Source organism: Gossypium raimondii, chromosome 12, assembly GCF_025698545.1.
Source record: "Gossypium raimondii isolate GPD5lz chromosome 12, ASM2569854v1, whole genome shotgun sequence".
Classification (NCBI taxonomy): Eukaryota; Viridiplantae; Streptophyta; class Magnoliopsida; order Malvales; family Malvaceae; genus Gossypium; species Gossypium raimondii.
This window is the reverse complement of record NC_068576.1, coordinates 42,896,667-42,913,227: the sequence shown is the minus strand read 5'-3', so window position 1 is coordinate 42,913,227 and position 16,561 is coordinate 42,896,667. Positions and strand designations below refer to the sequence as shown.

General features: G+C 31.9%; 2 protein-coding genes across 2 annotated transcripts; both read left to right on the top strand.

The window, feature by feature from the left end:
• Window positions 1-4,110: 4,110 nt before the first annotated feature.
• LOC105764271 (uncharacterized protein At4g28440) lies at window positions 4,111-6,919 on the top strand. The gene is made up of 3 exons (XM_012582796.2): window positions 4,111-4,274; window positions 4,852-5,082; window positions 6,305-6,919. Exons 2-3 carry the CDS (start codon window positions 4,863-4,865, stop codon window positions 6,493-6,495), a joined length of 411 nt encoding a protein of 136 aa, XP_012438250.1. The 5' UTR covers window positions 4,111-4,274; window positions 4,852-4,862; the 3' UTR covers window positions 6,496-6,919.
• A 1,508-nt stretch (window positions 6,920-8,427) lies between these two features.
• Window positions 8,428-13,204, top strand: LOC105764270 (uncharacterized). The gene is made up of 8 exons (XM_012582795.2): window positions 8,428-8,791; window positions 8,879-8,981; window positions 9,165-9,262; window positions 10,678-10,808; window positions 10,911-11,019; window positions 11,712-11,903; window positions 12,096-12,232; window positions 12,718-13,204. The coding sequence occupies exons 1-8, from the start codon at window positions 8,450-8,452 to the stop codon at window positions 13,004-13,006; spliced, it is 1,401 nt and encodes a 466-aa protein (XP_012438249.1). The 5' UTR covers window positions 8,428-8,449; the 3' UTR covers window positions 13,007-13,204.
• The last annotated feature ends 3,357 nt before the right edge of the window (window positions 13,205-16,561 follow it).

Sequence of the window (16,561 nt, the reverse complement as noted above, 5' to 3'; positions counted from 1 at the left end):
CCAAAGTTGTTGAATCTCTTAGAACTCTCAATAACATCTTACTTTTTCATTCCACATTCTATAAAAAATTCAAAATTATTTTGACTTTAGTACTTATTCAATTTAGCCAAACCCCAAAAATTACGTAAAATTTTAATACAATTAAAAAAAGCTAAAATATTACATTTATATTTACTCTAATTATCATATATCATAGTAAACTTACATGATAATGGACTTTTCTCCAATTTGCTACCTAAAACTTACAAGAATGATAAATATTATTCCAAATTGCCATGTGATGTCAATATATATTGCCACATCAAACTTTTCAAACGGAGGTAACGACAAAAATAAGACCGAATTTTTAAATTTTCAAAAGTTCAAGTATTAAATTTTAGCAAATTGGAGTAAAGATACTAATTCCTCAAGCTTTGCATAGTGCAAATGTGAAAAACAAAATTTGACCCTGAATAGATTGTAATTACATATGATATTTAAATAAATGGCTTAATTTTATGAATTAGCTCTTGAAGTATACTCGTTTTCTTATTTTAATGCTTAAATATTTTTAGGTTTAATTTAAAGTATATTTTTATTATGATTTTGGTTTAAAACGTAACTAAAGTTAAAAAATATTCAGCCAATAAAGAATGCCACACAATAATTTTATATTTTCATAAGATAATGTTACTTAAATTATTTTTAATTAAAATACATTTATTGTTGTGCGGAAGCGTGTAAAAGAGTAAAATTATTGTACTAAAAAATCACACTAAGTTCAATTCCTAGGAAAGAGAGATGGATCACAAGGATCGCTTAAGTACCAGGTCTTTCCTAGCCAGAATATCCCTCAATCGTAATTTAATAGCACAATAAATCACTACAATCACACACACAATTCATGCAGAATAATACAATAAAGAACACAAGAATTTAACGAGGTTCAGCAAATTTTGCCTACGTCCTCGGGCACTACCAAATATATTTCACTCCAAAATACAAGTGAGAATTTACAAAGAGAGAGAGAGAAAACAATGCCTTAAGTAGAGAATGGCAAGTTTGAGATACAGAATGAGAGATGGTTATGCCTCTTTATAGTTGAGGTTCCGGGATCAACTTGCAAAGTCACTTTACAATTAGGGACCATATATTGCAAATATCTCAGATTTTATTATGCCAATATCTCGATACCCATATCTCTGACTTTCCAATATTTGATACCCATATCTTTGACTTTCCAATATTTGATACCCATATCTTTGACTTTCTATTATTTGATACCCATATCTTTGATTTTCCATAAATATGGATAATTCCCAATATTTATTAAATTAAATTAATAAAAGTTTTTTTTATTCTCTTTCTTTCTCTCTCTCCAACTTCATCTTCTGACTTCTCCCCAACACAAAAATCTTCTTTTTCCATTATCATAGCCATATTCATACCATAGAGATAATCTCTATACAAAAAAAAAAATCGATCCAAATTTTGGCCAAAGCAAGATTGGGTTTTCTTGGGTATTGTTTGCTCGATTTAAACAGGAAAAGCTTATGAAGAAAGGAATAACATACTGAAAATTGAAGATAATTTAATAGTGAAAAAAATCTAGGTTTGATATTAAAGTTTCGATATTTATTTGTAGATTAAAAAAAATTAGCGATTTTTGGTAAAAATAAATGTTAGAAACAAAAAGAAGGGGTAAAAAAGATAAATGATAAAATTTGGACCCAAACAACTACTAATGAACCATGGCTAGCAGTAGAGCATGTGGCCGGTGGTGGCGACCAAAATCTAGAAATTTTTTGTGTTTAGTTTGGGTTTTGATTTGAAAGTTAAAAAAAAAATCTTAAATTTTAATTTAATTAAAGTAAATGTAATCAAACAAAATTCTAGTTAAAGGAAATTGTAAACAATTTTGGATTTTTTTTACATTATAGTTGACAAATATTTAACAGGTCATAATTCTTCTCTATTCTCACTTGAAGAACATGATGAAGAACACCTAGAAGTTTTGTTAGATTTTTGGGTTAAAAATATTTAATTATTTATGAAATTACTGAGTTATTATAAATTTTATTTTCTATTCTTTATAATTTTTATTTACATATATTTTTATTTATTTATTTCTATTTTATAATTTTAAAGTTGATATATAAAAATACGATAAATATATATTTTAATTAAAACGCCTCCTGGCATGTTTATATTGGTCACGTATGTTTTTAAATGGTGTTAAAAATTGGACAAAATATATAACAGAATAATATTTTAGATACTAATTAAATTGGGAAATAAGTGTATTTTAAGTACTAAATTGGGCTGAAAAAATTTAGGCACCAAAATGAAAAATGAAAACTTCGAGAGACAAACCGTGAATTAAGCCTAAATAAAATAATGCCTATAGTATACCTAAAACAATTATTTTAGTTTTTCCCTAATCCATATTATATTTAAGGTTTTTTAGTTAGTGCCACAAGTTAATTTTACATCAACTTAGTTGAGAATTGACTAAAATATACAAAGTAAGTTATATTATTATTAGAGTATTTTTGTCTTTTTATATTTTTGAGTTAATACATAATTTAGTACTTGAGTTTGACATTTTCTTTCTAATGTGGTATCTGTGTTGTTTTTTGGTCCAATGTGGTACTTGTATTTGACAAAATGCATGTATTTTGGTAATTGAAGGTAACATGATTAACTTTTAGTGTTTAATTTAGGTTTTAGAGTTGATTGATGAAAATTCATAATTAGTGATAATATTAGCAATTAGCTTTTAATCAAATCAACCCTAAAACTGAATTAAATCACAATCATCTTATTGTGTTTGACAAATTAATACAAAATTAAAAAAAATTTGCAACTAACACTAAATTTATTCTATTAACAAAATTATGAAAAATTCAAACTTAATTATATTGGCAATTAACTTTCATCAAATCAACCCTAAAAACCCTAATTAAACACTAAAAATTAGCATAGTTACGTTTGGGGTACAAAATGTATACCTTTTGTTAAATATAGGTACCAAATTAGACAAACAAATAATACAAAACCATATTAGAAATAAATGTAAAACTTGAATATCAAATAATATATTAAGCTTACATATATATATATATATATATATTTAAAATCAATAAAAAACTTATGTAAAATTTGAATATAAAATACCATTTCAATTAAAACTTTATTCACTTATTATATAAAATTTAATAAATATATTTATTACGTAATTTTGCACTCACATAACCGACCATAATTTTAGTTTACCTTAATTTCTTCATCAATTTACATAGTTGAATTTGATATTGTAATGCTAAAATAGATAACAAGCCTCAAATTCAACAAATTATTGAGTTATATTGGAATAAGAAAATATTCATTTTTGATATACTATTTGATGGCTTCTAAATATTTAAATTAGAAGATAATAATTATTTAATGTACTAGAATAATAATAGTTTCAGCTCAACTAAACCTCAACTAAAAACATATTCATTCTTAAATTAAAAAATAACTCAATTTTTATATTTATTTTATAATATCGAGTATTTAATTTATATACTTTTTATGTAAATTGATTAAATTGTTAAAAAACTATTTTATTTAGTACCCTAAACTCAAAAAATAAAATACATCTAAAATGTTTTAAATCCAAAATTACTCAAATCAAAATAATTCAAATTAAAAAAGGCTAACAGAAATTATCAAAAAAAAAACTCTTGATAATTGACCCTTAAGTCTGAGTAAAAAATTGACCCAAACCAAAATATTTAAATAATTTATGGAATGTAAGTTCAAAACTGTGATTATTCAAAATCGAATTAAATTGTATTTTTATTTAATATAAACTTAATTTTAATTTTATGATATAAAATAAATATTTTATATTTAAAATAATGAAAATAATTTAAAAGCTCCTGAAAAATTATTGTTTGCTAGAAATATTTAAGAAATAAAAAAACAAAAAACCGAACTCAAATAAAATTAGGAAGAACGATTAAAATATTTAAAAATTCAATCCAACGGAATCAAATCTCCCTCCTCCCACGCCTAGGCTCTAATCAAAGCTTTAATCCAAAGTAAGGAAAGCCAAAAAGTGAAACGACACCGTTAGAGAATAGGTAATTTAGGTATACACAAATACAATCGGAAATCTACGGCTAAAACCTGTTAGATTCAGCCGACTTGAAGTGGAGTGTTTCTTCTCAAACAAATCTTCCTTTCTTTTTTTAACTCTCTTTCTCTCTCAAATCCTCGATTCCACTTCGCTCTCCAGATCTCCCCAGGTAACATTCAAACCTTTCTTATGTTTTTTTTTTCCTATTAATCTTTAAATTTATCATCTTTTTAGTTTGCACTTCTTTCTCGTTTGTATTTCATCTTAAAATTTTAGTATCGTTCGTCACCATTCTGTTAGATGATCAGGAACCAGGATAATCGGACTCTGATTCCTTAGATTCGATTCAACTTATTCTCTCGTATGCCTGTTTTCTTACCAAAATGTAATTATTCCGGGGAAAGTCTGGGATTTTACTGTTCTATCTGAAGTTATTGATTATGATTAGAGTTATGCTTTCTTGTTAGATAGAATTTCAAGTTACAATGATCGAAGTATTGCCTTTGGATGTTAAATCTAGCTGTTTTCATCATTAATTTTGTTCTGACATCAATTGGAATTTCGCAGGTTTTTTTTTTTTCAAAAAAACGATTTAGCTTAATTTAGATTCGAAAACATTTTAAATGTGGAATAATCTGCTGTAATTTGTCCCATGGTTAAGACGCTAGTTCTATGTGGTTTATTTTTTTTGTCAACGCTGGTTTTCTTGTAGTTTTCACCATCTATTTCTCTCGGTATTCTTTCAGAAGTTATTGAAATGGCAGAATCGAAGTCATTGAGGAAACCTGTTTTCACCAAGGTGGACCAACTTCGCCCTGGCACTAGTGGTCACACTCTTACTGTCAAGGTTGTCAGCACAAAGATGGTATTGCAGAAGGGGCGTGCTGATGGTCCTCAAGTTCGTCAAATGCGAATTGCGGAATGCCTGGTAGGAGATGAGACAGGAATGATTATCTTTACTGCTAGAAATGAACAAGGTATGTTCTTCATATTCTTCTCCGGATGCAGGTTTTAATTGGGCAATAGTTTTACTTTTGTTATGGCTAGAGGTTTTACTTGTCATGCATCTTACTGCATTTGGTTAGTTTTATGTTTTATGGTTTTATCTTTCTGGCATTTTATATTTAGTTCTCTTATTCTTTTAGACAATTACTGCAACATTGGTTTCCTATGACGTGATAGTATTTTTTGTGGTAGTAGTGATAGCATTTGTGTTTGTCAAGATTCCTTTAACACGGTTTATCTGAAAAGGTCTATCTTTGGGTTGCTGATAGTGTCGCAGAGTGAAATAAATGCTAGTTGTGGGTCTTATGATTACAAACTATTAGCTTATTGGTAAATTGAGTGTTCAGATGTCATGACTGATGTAAATTCACACACTTTTAAACATTGTGCATCTTCCGATTTTATGAATTTTAACAACAGAAGGTTTTCTATACATAATGATTATTTGATTACTGTATGTTTGATCTTGGCTTTCTGTTGCTAAATATGAATTGGAATAAAATGAATGCTAGTTGTTCATTTGAATCGCAAGAATGAAATAAATGCTAGTTACGGCCTTTAAAAGACTAATTTAGTAATTTGGCTGAATTGAACCCTTATATCATTAGGGAATATAACAGAAGAACTACAAATAGTTTGAATAGAACATTATGAACTGATTAATAATACATTTAAGAGGTATGTTAAAAAAAAAAGGCTCTAGTAGCTGCTAGTCTCTAGTTCCTTGAGAGTTTGGTTGTCCAGAGTGTCGTCTAGGATTGCATTCTGTGCTGTCCATGCAAGTGTAATAAGATTGACTAAGGTGTTTTCCCTTTGAAATTGTTGATCACTCAATTACGCTCAGTTGACCGGCTATCATGTCCTTGCTGTATTAGAGGTCTGTAAAATGCTCTGCCATAACTACACGAAAGAAAAACAATTCCATACAGTCATTACAAAGAATGCAAGTAGTAGAGTTCACGGACCAGACTATTAAAGAAAACTTTACACATGTAACCAAATTCACCAATATGAGCATTGATATCTCATTTATATGAGATCTTATGAGATTATTGATTATGAATATGTTTACTCGATCATTTCAAGATCATGTTTTCATTACATGGAGTTGTTTGATGGTGAAGGCAATAATACATGCTTTTTTGTTGGAAGATTACAGTGTTTCTTAGAGCTAAGACAATCTTTATTTTGTAGTGGACTTAATGAAAGAGGGTGCCACTGTAACTCTCCGCAACGCGAAAATAGACATGTTTAAAGGATCAATGAGGCTTGCAGTGGACAAGTGGGGTCGTGTTGAGGTTGATGAACCTGCCAGTTTCAATGTGAAGGAAGATAACAATCTGTCACTGATAGAGTATGAGCTGGTGAATGTTGTTGAAGAGTGATATTTTGTGGGCAGTGTTTGCTTTGCTTCTGAGCCAAGAATAAAGTCCAGTGCACTTGTTGCCCTAATCTTATGCTACATCTCAATCTTCAAAAGGGTAATGGAAGTGCAATTTTAGGAAGAAGAAATCTGGAAACTAGTGTAGTGCTCAGAGTTGTTTCTCATCGTTGCTGTAAATCCAGCAGAACCATTTGGTTGGATCTCCAAACAGACATTTTAGAGCTAAAAACAGCTAGCTTTTGGTACTTGCTTTCACCTGTTTACTTATTTCTTCTATTCTGGGTAGCAACTGTTTATTGCGTTTAGATTAGACATGAGAAGTTTAATATTATGTAGGCCTGAAGTACTTCATAATCATATATTTCTTGCTGGTCGTATCTTTTCAAGTTATAATGAAGTGATTTGACATAGCCTCTTTTTTTTAATCTTCTTTTTGTTAATTTAGGGGAAATAGTTGCATGCGATTGAGTCATATACTCATGGCAATACCATTCATTTTCTTTGCATTGTTTTATTTAATGGCAGAACTAAATGCCTTAAGGTCACTAGACAATTAAAAACTAGTGGTTTTTCTTGATGAAGGAAAAAAAATTGACTTATTAATCTCAAATAACAATTTGAAATAATGGAAAAATGTTTACTTAAGATCTTGAATTTCAACCCTAACCGCAGCAGATTTAGGGTTTATAGTGGTTGCATATATGTATTTTTTTAATATTTGTATTTATATAATTACTCAAAATTTTAATCTAATATGCATTTAGTTCTACCTTCAAAACAATATGTATTAAAGTCAAATCTTATTAAGTATTTGGATTATGTTTGTTGAGGGGAGATTGATTCAATCGGGAGAAGTTTGTAAAGTGTCAGTTTCCTAACATTGACGAGGGTTTGAGTATTTAAAAAGGTGATGGGTTCATAGAATAAAAATGTTTCATCGGGTGCCTAAATAGGTGAACCATGAGCATGGATATATAGTCACCCATCAATAAAATCTTATATTTGCGCATGGTAGCAAGCTGTAGCTTGATTTGCTCGAAAATATGGGTTCAAATTTCATCAAGTACAAATGAGAGATTTCCTTGATGCTTGTCCATTAACAACTTGTATGGTTCGCCTTCTCAGATACCCTATGAGCACACTTTCACTTTGTGAACCCGCCGTCCCTTTAGACATTTAGGCTCTCACTAGAGTTGGGAGACAAACTCTTCATTGACAATGATATCGGATGTGTTAAGAGGTTCATCGGCTCTAGGTAGACGGTGGTTCGATATTATTTCTGGTGGGGGAATTTCGTATAATAATTGAGTTCAAATCCCGTCAAGTGCAAGTATGAGATTTCCTTGATAAGTGATTATGCGCAAAGTGTATGATTTGCATTATCAAATACTTGATGGGGTACTTCTTATTTTGTGAATCTGTTACCTTTGTTGGCACTTCACAAATTTATTTTAATCAAATCGACCTCCTTTCAAAAAAATAAATAAAAAAATAAAATCAAGTAACTTGGAATAAGTGAATCCATTATTTATTAAAACAAAATAACTTTAGATAATAAATTCGAATGTTTGAACTCGTTATTTGGTAAAGTAAACTAAACTTAAATAATAATAATTTAAGAAGTAATATCATATTTGTTTCAAATTTACTAGAAATAGTGATTATAATCTAAATTCTAATATTATTTGATTTTGTAATATCTTAATTTGCAAGAAATAAATTAGTCTAAATTTCTTCCAGGTGATTAGTCCAAAGTCTGAGATATATTCTAATTATTAAGAAAAGAAAATTAAAAATGGTTCCCCATAAAACGTATCTTACATATTTCATTTCTACTCTAATTTCCATTGGTTTTTTCCCCTAACAAAAAGAGCTACGACGTCGTGTAAGATGATAGTATCGGAAACGAAACCCTGATAAAAACCTGGGATTTTCAGTAAACAACAAAACACAAAATGGAGATGGGTTATATGTGGATGAGGCGAGTCCGATTCGGAGTTAACCCTCTCTCCCTCGCTATGGCTTATTCCTCCTCTGCTACTACACTTCCTTGTTTCCCCCCTCACCCTCTCTTTTCCTTCACTTGTTTCAAACCGCCTCACCTCATTTCCTTACCTTCTTCCCATGGCCCTCGCTCCATTTCTAGTTCCACCCCCTCTTCCTGCTCTTCTGCAGCCTCACTACTTTCCCTCCCAGAAAACCATGATTTCCCTGATTGTGAACGTGGCCAAACCTATACACATCTGCCCAAGGGCTCCAAGGTGCTTCTCAAAGGGCTGAATTATGCCGAATTTCAAGTGGGTATTTATTTTATTTGAACAATTTATGGTCTGAAGTTTGTATTTTGAATCCGTGTCTAATCTTATTGGGGGTTTCTTTTTCAGGAATGGGTTCAATCACATGGATTCAGGCCTGGTCAGGCTTTAATGTTATGGAAGCGTCTCTATGGAGACAATATCTGGGCACATGATATTGATGAGCTAAAAGGTTTTTTTTTTTTTTTCTATCAAGCTTACTTCATCCATTAGAGAACCATGGTTTTCCTTCTTTTTTTTTTGTTCTGTTTTTGCTTTTGTAATCTTGCTAAGGAGCGAACTGATTTAGTTCCCGTGTTATTCCTGTAACTTTTCTTTTGTACTGATTGAACTGATGTGCAATCGTGGCTTTTAGGATTAAACAAAGATTTCAAGAAAATGCTGAGTGAGCATGCTGAACTTAGGGCCTTGTCCTTGAAAGATATTCTCACTGCATCTGATGGCACTAGAAAGGTACGCATAATCTAATCATGTGCAATCTCTTGCAATGTGATTAGACTATTTGTTTTGATTCGGATGCTTTTCATCTCTGTAAAACCTTAAATTTGTATATCCACCTTGGGTCTAGGGGTGAGCATTCGATCGAATCGAATCGAAAATTTTCGAGTTAATCGAGTTTTTGAATCTCATTTTATCATCCTAACTTTATTTGAAGTTTTCTCGAATCGAGTCGAGTGAGATGGAATTCGAATCGAATCGAATTGAATATATTTATTCGAGTTAAATTTTAAAAAATAATTTTGGGTCCTTGTAACTATTGTCACCCATCGTAATAAAATTTGTCCACCTTAATCAAATTTTTTATTAACTTTCATCACTTCATAATTTATTTATTAATTTTTTATATACTGTTTAGCTTCTTTGCTTGCTTAGTTGTTTCAGTTATCTTGATTCTTGTCACTATGTATTTTAGAATTAAAAATATGTTAAATGTAAAAATATGATTTTTAATAAAAGTTATTTTAAAAATAAAATGTGAAATTGATACCAATATAAAAATTTAACACGAATATTTTATGGCATAATTAATAATTTAATTTTAATATAAATATTCAATATGACTAAACAATTCAATAATATAAATAATATAAAATGTGAAATTTAATTTAATAATATAAATAGTAGATATAAATAAAATTATTACTATTTATGTTTAGTGATTTTTTTTTGGATAATTTTGATTTTTTATTTGAGAGTAAAGGGTGAGAAGTAAAAGTTTAGGAGAAAAATAAAAAGTTTTGGGGAATAAAAGTTTGAGGGAAAGTAAATAGGGAAAGTAAAATTTTGGAGGGAAAATATTAAAAAAAATTGGAGGGGGGAGGGTTTGGGATAGATGGGAGATGGGATGGGAAGTGAATAAAAGTTTTAGGGGAAAAGTGGGAGGGAGTAAAAATTTTGGGGGAAAATAAAAGGTTTTGAGGGTTTTTGGGAGTAAAATTTTGAGAAAAAATAAATGGGAGAGTAAAATTTTGGTGGGAAATGAATTTTGGGTAGGTTGGGGGGTTGGGAGGGGAGGGGAGTAAAAGTTTTGGGGGGAAAGTGGGAAGGAGTAAAAGTTTTGAGAGAAAAGTAAAAAGGTTTGGGAGTTTGGGGTAAAAATGTAAAATATTATAGTTTGATATTCGAATTATTCGAATTATTCGAGTTATTCGAATTTGAAAACTCAACTCGATTCGAACTCGAAATTTGAAAAAAAATTCGAGTTGATTCGAATAACTCGATTAACTCGATTCGTTTAACTCGAAATTCGAATTTTTTTTCGATTTTTTCGAGTCGAATCGAATTTTGCTCACCCCTACTTGGGTCAGTTGCTTGCCTTACTTTGAGAAACTTCTCATTGATTTTGAAACTCACACAGGAGGTTGCAGATATTGTTCGCGCTGGATGACGGGTTGGTAATAGAAACAGTTGTGATACCTTGCGATAGGGGCAGGACAACTGTTTGCGTTTCAAGTCAAGTGGGCTGTGCCATGAATTGCCAATTCTGCTATACTGGCAGGTAAATTATATTTTCCTCAATTGGCAATTTAGATAATTTCAGACTCTTAGAAATCTTTTGTCAATAAGGTGCATGCCTTTGATTCATGGATCCATATTGTAGGATGGGTCTGAGGAGGCATTTAACAGCAGCCGAGATTGTAGAGCAAGCAGTATATGCTAGGCGATTGCTCTCTGGTGATGTTGGTTCTATTACAAATGTTGTATTTATGGTATGTTTATTGTAGATTTCTAGTGTTCATTGAGTGTAATGCTTGAGAAAATATAATTGCTCTCTTGCCTGTTGGGATCTGCATACTTTTTCTTCTATCTATTAGAATGTATACTTATATTAATAATTTGGCATGTTGTGTGTCTACTAGATGGAGTTTTGTTGTTCTGGAAGCATCAAACTGGTCTGTAGTCATAAAGTGCTAGTTATTTGAAAGTCAGTTTTTGAGCAAAAATTTTCAGTTCTTTAAGGAATAATTGCAAGAATTCTGTTTTGGCGTTTTGTTATTGCGTGTTTTAATTTTATATAGCAAGTAGAGTTGTCAACCCTTTATATTGTGTGTAGACACTCAAAAGAATTTCCCTTTAAATGAACTATTGTTGTTCCAGTTTTCTTTTCCACATCAGCTTCTTTCAATTAATCTTGTGGCGAACAATGTAATCTTGTGGGTACTTAATCCTGTTTTTACTGTAGTAAACTCAATGGGTTTTGTTAGATTATATGGTAGTTGAGTAGTCAATGGTTTCCTGCTTACCTGTTTTGGTCGTAATAAATGAAAATATTGTGGGAATTTAATCCTCTTTCTATAGAATACTAGTGGGTTCAACAGGGTCGTCTTAGATTATCTGGGAGATGGGTATTCAATGATTTTCAGTGAAACCCTAATCCTATTGTTGCTTCGTGAATTTGTAGGGAATGGGTGAGCCATTTCATAATATTGAAAATGTCATAAAAGCTGCTGATATCTTGGTGGATGAACAAGGCCTTCACTTTAGCCCTCGCAAGGTCACTGTTTCTACAAGTGGACTTGTCCCCCAGCTGAAACGTTTTCTCCATGAATCAAAATGTGCATTAGCTGTTAGTTTGAATGCTACAACTGATGAGGTACTTTATTATCATATATATTCTTATTGCTGCTCCTCTTTCTTACATAAATATACGCAGACATGCACACACACATAAGGGAGAGAGGAGTGCACTTGTGTGGATACTCGCACACCAAAGGAAGGCACAAATAAATGTAGAGGGGGAGATCTAGACAGTGGTAGACTGACATTTTTTTGACAAATCATGCAGGTCAGAAATTGGATCATGCCAATTAATCGGAAGTATAAATTAAGCTTTCTTCTTGAGACCCTTAGGGAGGAACTAAAGTTCAAAAATAACTACAAAGTTCTATTTGAATATGTGATGCTAGCGGGAATCAATGACAGGTTAGATAACCTTTCCCTTTTGAGCAATATTTCATATTGTTTAAGTGTTTGGGTATGCGGAGTTAGATTGTATGCAATCATCCTTTCCCCTAAAATATTGAAACTTGTGGACTGTCGATTAATGTGTGTGTATCAATTTCAAGGGCCAGTTCAAGTGCAACTGAGATTTGGACAATATGATTATATATAACACATTGTGTCTCAAACATTTTGCTTTATCTTTGACCTGAAGTATAGATTTTGGGTCTACAGATTGAATTTCAGTGGGTCTCAATCCGTTTGTCTCTGCAGTGATGTAACCTCAATATCCTACTTGTTGGTCTATTGTAGAACTCTAATCAAGCTATCATAATATCTCTGTTGTTTTTGAATCGTTGATTGCCATATTCTGAAACCACTAAGGTGTTTATTAGTTTTTGCAATTTTAGTTTGAATTGATATAATTCTAACCGCCAATGGGACTTTGATTTAATTTCTATCTGCAGCATTGAAGATGCAAAGAGGTTAATCGATCTTGTGAAGGGTATTCCTTGCAAAATCAATCTTATTTCATTTAATCCTCATTGTGGTTCTCAATTTAGACCGAGCAGCGATGAGAAGATGATCGAGTTTAGAAATATTTTAGCAGAAGGTGGTTGCATTGTTTTTATGCGCTTCAGTAGAGGCGATGATCAGATGGCTGCCTGTGGTCAGCTGGGGAAGCCCGGATCAAGTCAAGCACCATTGCTCCGTGTTCCGGAGCAATTCCGGGTGGCTCTAAACTTGGGCATGTGATTTCTTGGATTATAAACAATCTGGATTTGCTTAATCTTTCTTAAAAGATGAAACAAAAATGAGGGGACGGTAATCATTTCTCAAGCCTCAGATTAGGGGAGTAGGAACGAAGGCATGTTAGAGCCTATTGTATTTTTTCTATTCTTCTTCTCGTCGTATACAAAGTGGATTGGTTTAATGAAATGTGCTTTTTCTTTATGGGGTTAAATTTAATTTTACATTTTCCTTGGTAGTATTTTAATGGTGGATTGAACAGGTAAGCTAGAATAGACATTTTTCAAGTACTTTGACCTAAAATATATGAACATGATATGGGATTATATGATGAATTGTTGGGTTTAGACAATAATGCTAAATGCTAATATCTTGGTGTAAAAAAAATTCTAATTCTATCTACGACCAAGAAAAAAACCAACTAAAAGAAGAGCTTTTTGAAGATCGAAGAGGAACATAAGATTGTTTTAAATCCTTGAGGGGCTTCTTCAATGAAAAGGTCCATGAAGTAAACAAAGAGCTCAGAATTTTATGATCATTGTTTGCTGGGGAGCCTGCACGGCAAGCATCGACATAAAACCTAAGGTAAAAGCGAAGCATGTGCGACCATGTCCACATATATGCTCCTGCTAGATTGATTGTTTTAAGCATAACTAGGCCCACAAGTACGCGTAGCTCTTTTTTGCTCTTCGCTTTCTTATCCTTGTTTCCTCGTAAGACTTTCTCGTTTTAAGTGAGACTATTAAACATGATAAAACCTGCTGGAGGTTGAGACTGAAATATACTTTTTGCTGTTGGAGATATGGTAAAGAATGGGATGAGTTGCAGGAAGCATGTGGTTTGGGATAAGAAGACAGGGGTGACATAGTAGCAACACCTTTGGTTTGGATCAATAATAAAGCATTCCATCAAAAATTCTTCTCTAACATTGGCATGTCTTCCTAAGTGTTTAGTGACTCTTCCCTCAAAAGTTTGTCTCTTTAAATCCTCTCCATACAGTCAATGCACCACTTTCCTGGCAATTGATTCAAGAGACATGTAATATCTTGTACCTCAAAAACCCAAACCTGTATCTTTTATCTCATATTGTTTAATTAATCCAAAATTGACAATCTTTAGAGGAGCTAAACCAATACCATGTTTAGATCAGAATGAACGAGCCTTTTTGTGATGAATAAGCCCTTCAAGTATCACCTGGATGTAGCACTGTACATCCATTTCTAGTGTTTTACCACCATACTTATTCATCAAGCCTAGTAGACTTCCTCCTCGAGCATATACAAGAAACCTATTATAAATCTCCTAGCTCAACACTAGGCTTTGAACAATATTAACAAATTGTAGAAGGATTTCTTCTTCCCTTCCTTAGAGAAGAAGAGTATTCATTATTGGCAGACATCAAGCCATAAATTTGATTATAACAATTTTCACCATTTGGAAAAGGGTATTATTACTTGATGATAAAGTGAAGATAAAAAAGATGAATTAAGAGACGAAGCCAGTTTAAACTTTTTTTTTGGTAAGGACAATTTATTTATTTTTAATTAATATCATAATTTGTATAAAAATAATGTTGTTATATAATATTTACAAACCCGAAATTCGGTCCGCATGTAATAGCCCATTTTTGAATGATTTTGGGACCATAATTTCGATGAGTGAGTTCGTAAATATTATTTAATATTTACCAGTTAAATATAGTGTTATTGTGAGTTTTGATTTGATAGATTTTATTAATTGGTCAGTTAGTCAAAGTACAAGTGGTTTATATTGAAGGTTAGTGGTTTTGGAAAATGAGGTATCGGGATAAGATACAATTGACATGCCAATAGGGTTGACTGCGCGCTAGTAGGGGATATGTGTAAAAGATGATGTGGAGTAAAAGATTTGACGGAGATATCACAATTTATGCCGGAATCCTGCATTTGTTGTGGAATACCGAGCTTTGCACTATGGTGCCTTGGTGTGGTGTAGTTAACGCTCTTTTGAGCCATTTGGTGTGGTGGAGGGATGAAATATATTACATGATAGGATATTTATGCATACGAGCTTTGCACTACGATGCCTTGATGTGGTGTAGTTAACTCTTTTTTGAGCCATTTGGTGTAGTGGAGGGATGGAATATATTACATGATAGGATATTTGTGCCTACGGGCTTTACATTACGGTGTTTGAGTGTGGTGTAGTTATCACTCTATTGAGCTATCTAGTGTGGTGGAGTTACCCGCGTATCTATATCTTATTATTTAGTTCATCGGGCTAACTGTTTAAAAGAAAGAGTATTGATTGATTCCATGAGATACATGGAAATTGATATGTTTGAAATGCATGAAAAATGGATATGTTTATATTGTTATTAAAATGTTATATGATTGAATTGAACAAATGATGAGTAATATGTTTAACAGTTACTTAGAAATGATATCGAAATGAATGGATAGATAATAGTTTATATGTATGAAATGCTCACATTGTAAATGTGATATGTTGTGACAGAGTTAAATTAGTTAAATTCAGTATACATTGATATGATCTGAGGTAAGTTATTGTTTTAATCCTATGAACTTACTAAGCTTATTTAAAGTTTACTCTGTTTCATTTTCTGTTTTTGTAGTTGATATTTTGCGAAACTCGACAAATCGAATCATCCTGAACATCACACTATCCAACCCTTGTTTTGGTAGACCTTTAATCGTTCAACTCAGTTATGTGGCATGTAAAGAAGAGTTGAATTTTATTTATGTGTTGGATTGAAAGTTAAGTGTTTAATAGTATTATATAAACTATGTGTGCTTGTTGGCATGTGGATACGATATCTTATGGCTTGGAAATGGTATTTTGAATGTAATTGTTAAGTATGTGAAAGGATGTATATATTACCATGGGGGTTTTGGTAGGTTTGATGATGATATGGAATGATAGAAAATGTGAGATTTTGTTGGTGGCTATGGTATAAAATTTTGATGGTCAAATTAGATGTTATTAGTATTACATGTGAGCTTATGCCTGTTGTCAAATGATAGGTTATTAGATTGACATTATGATCAATTTTTAGATGATAGAAAATTGGTTTGTTGATTACATATAAGACACATGAGTGGCTATGTTCTAATTTGGCATGAAATGGGAATGTACTTTAGAATTGGTTAATTTTGTACGATGATGCCTTGAGGGATATTGGTTAGAAGTAGGAAATGGTTTTGTGCATTTTGAACAGATATAAGGAATGCTTAAGTGCATACTCATGATATAGTTAAAGGTTTGGTGGTATATATTTGCACATACGATTTATCACATGGCTCAATTTAAGCTCGAAATTGTATGCAAAACATGTATGTTGAATGATTGAGATATGATGAATGTTTTGTTAAAGTTTTGAATCAAATTCACATGTTCCTGTTCTATTTATTACTGTAGCATCTCGTAATCTGATACTGGCGACAGAGACTGGTGAGGGGTGTTACACAGTCCGGGTGATTCGGATCTTAACCTAATCAAGGAAAGGATGTCATTCAGCTTGACACCCCGCTAGCTCGCCACCCCGCTAGCTCGCCACCCCAC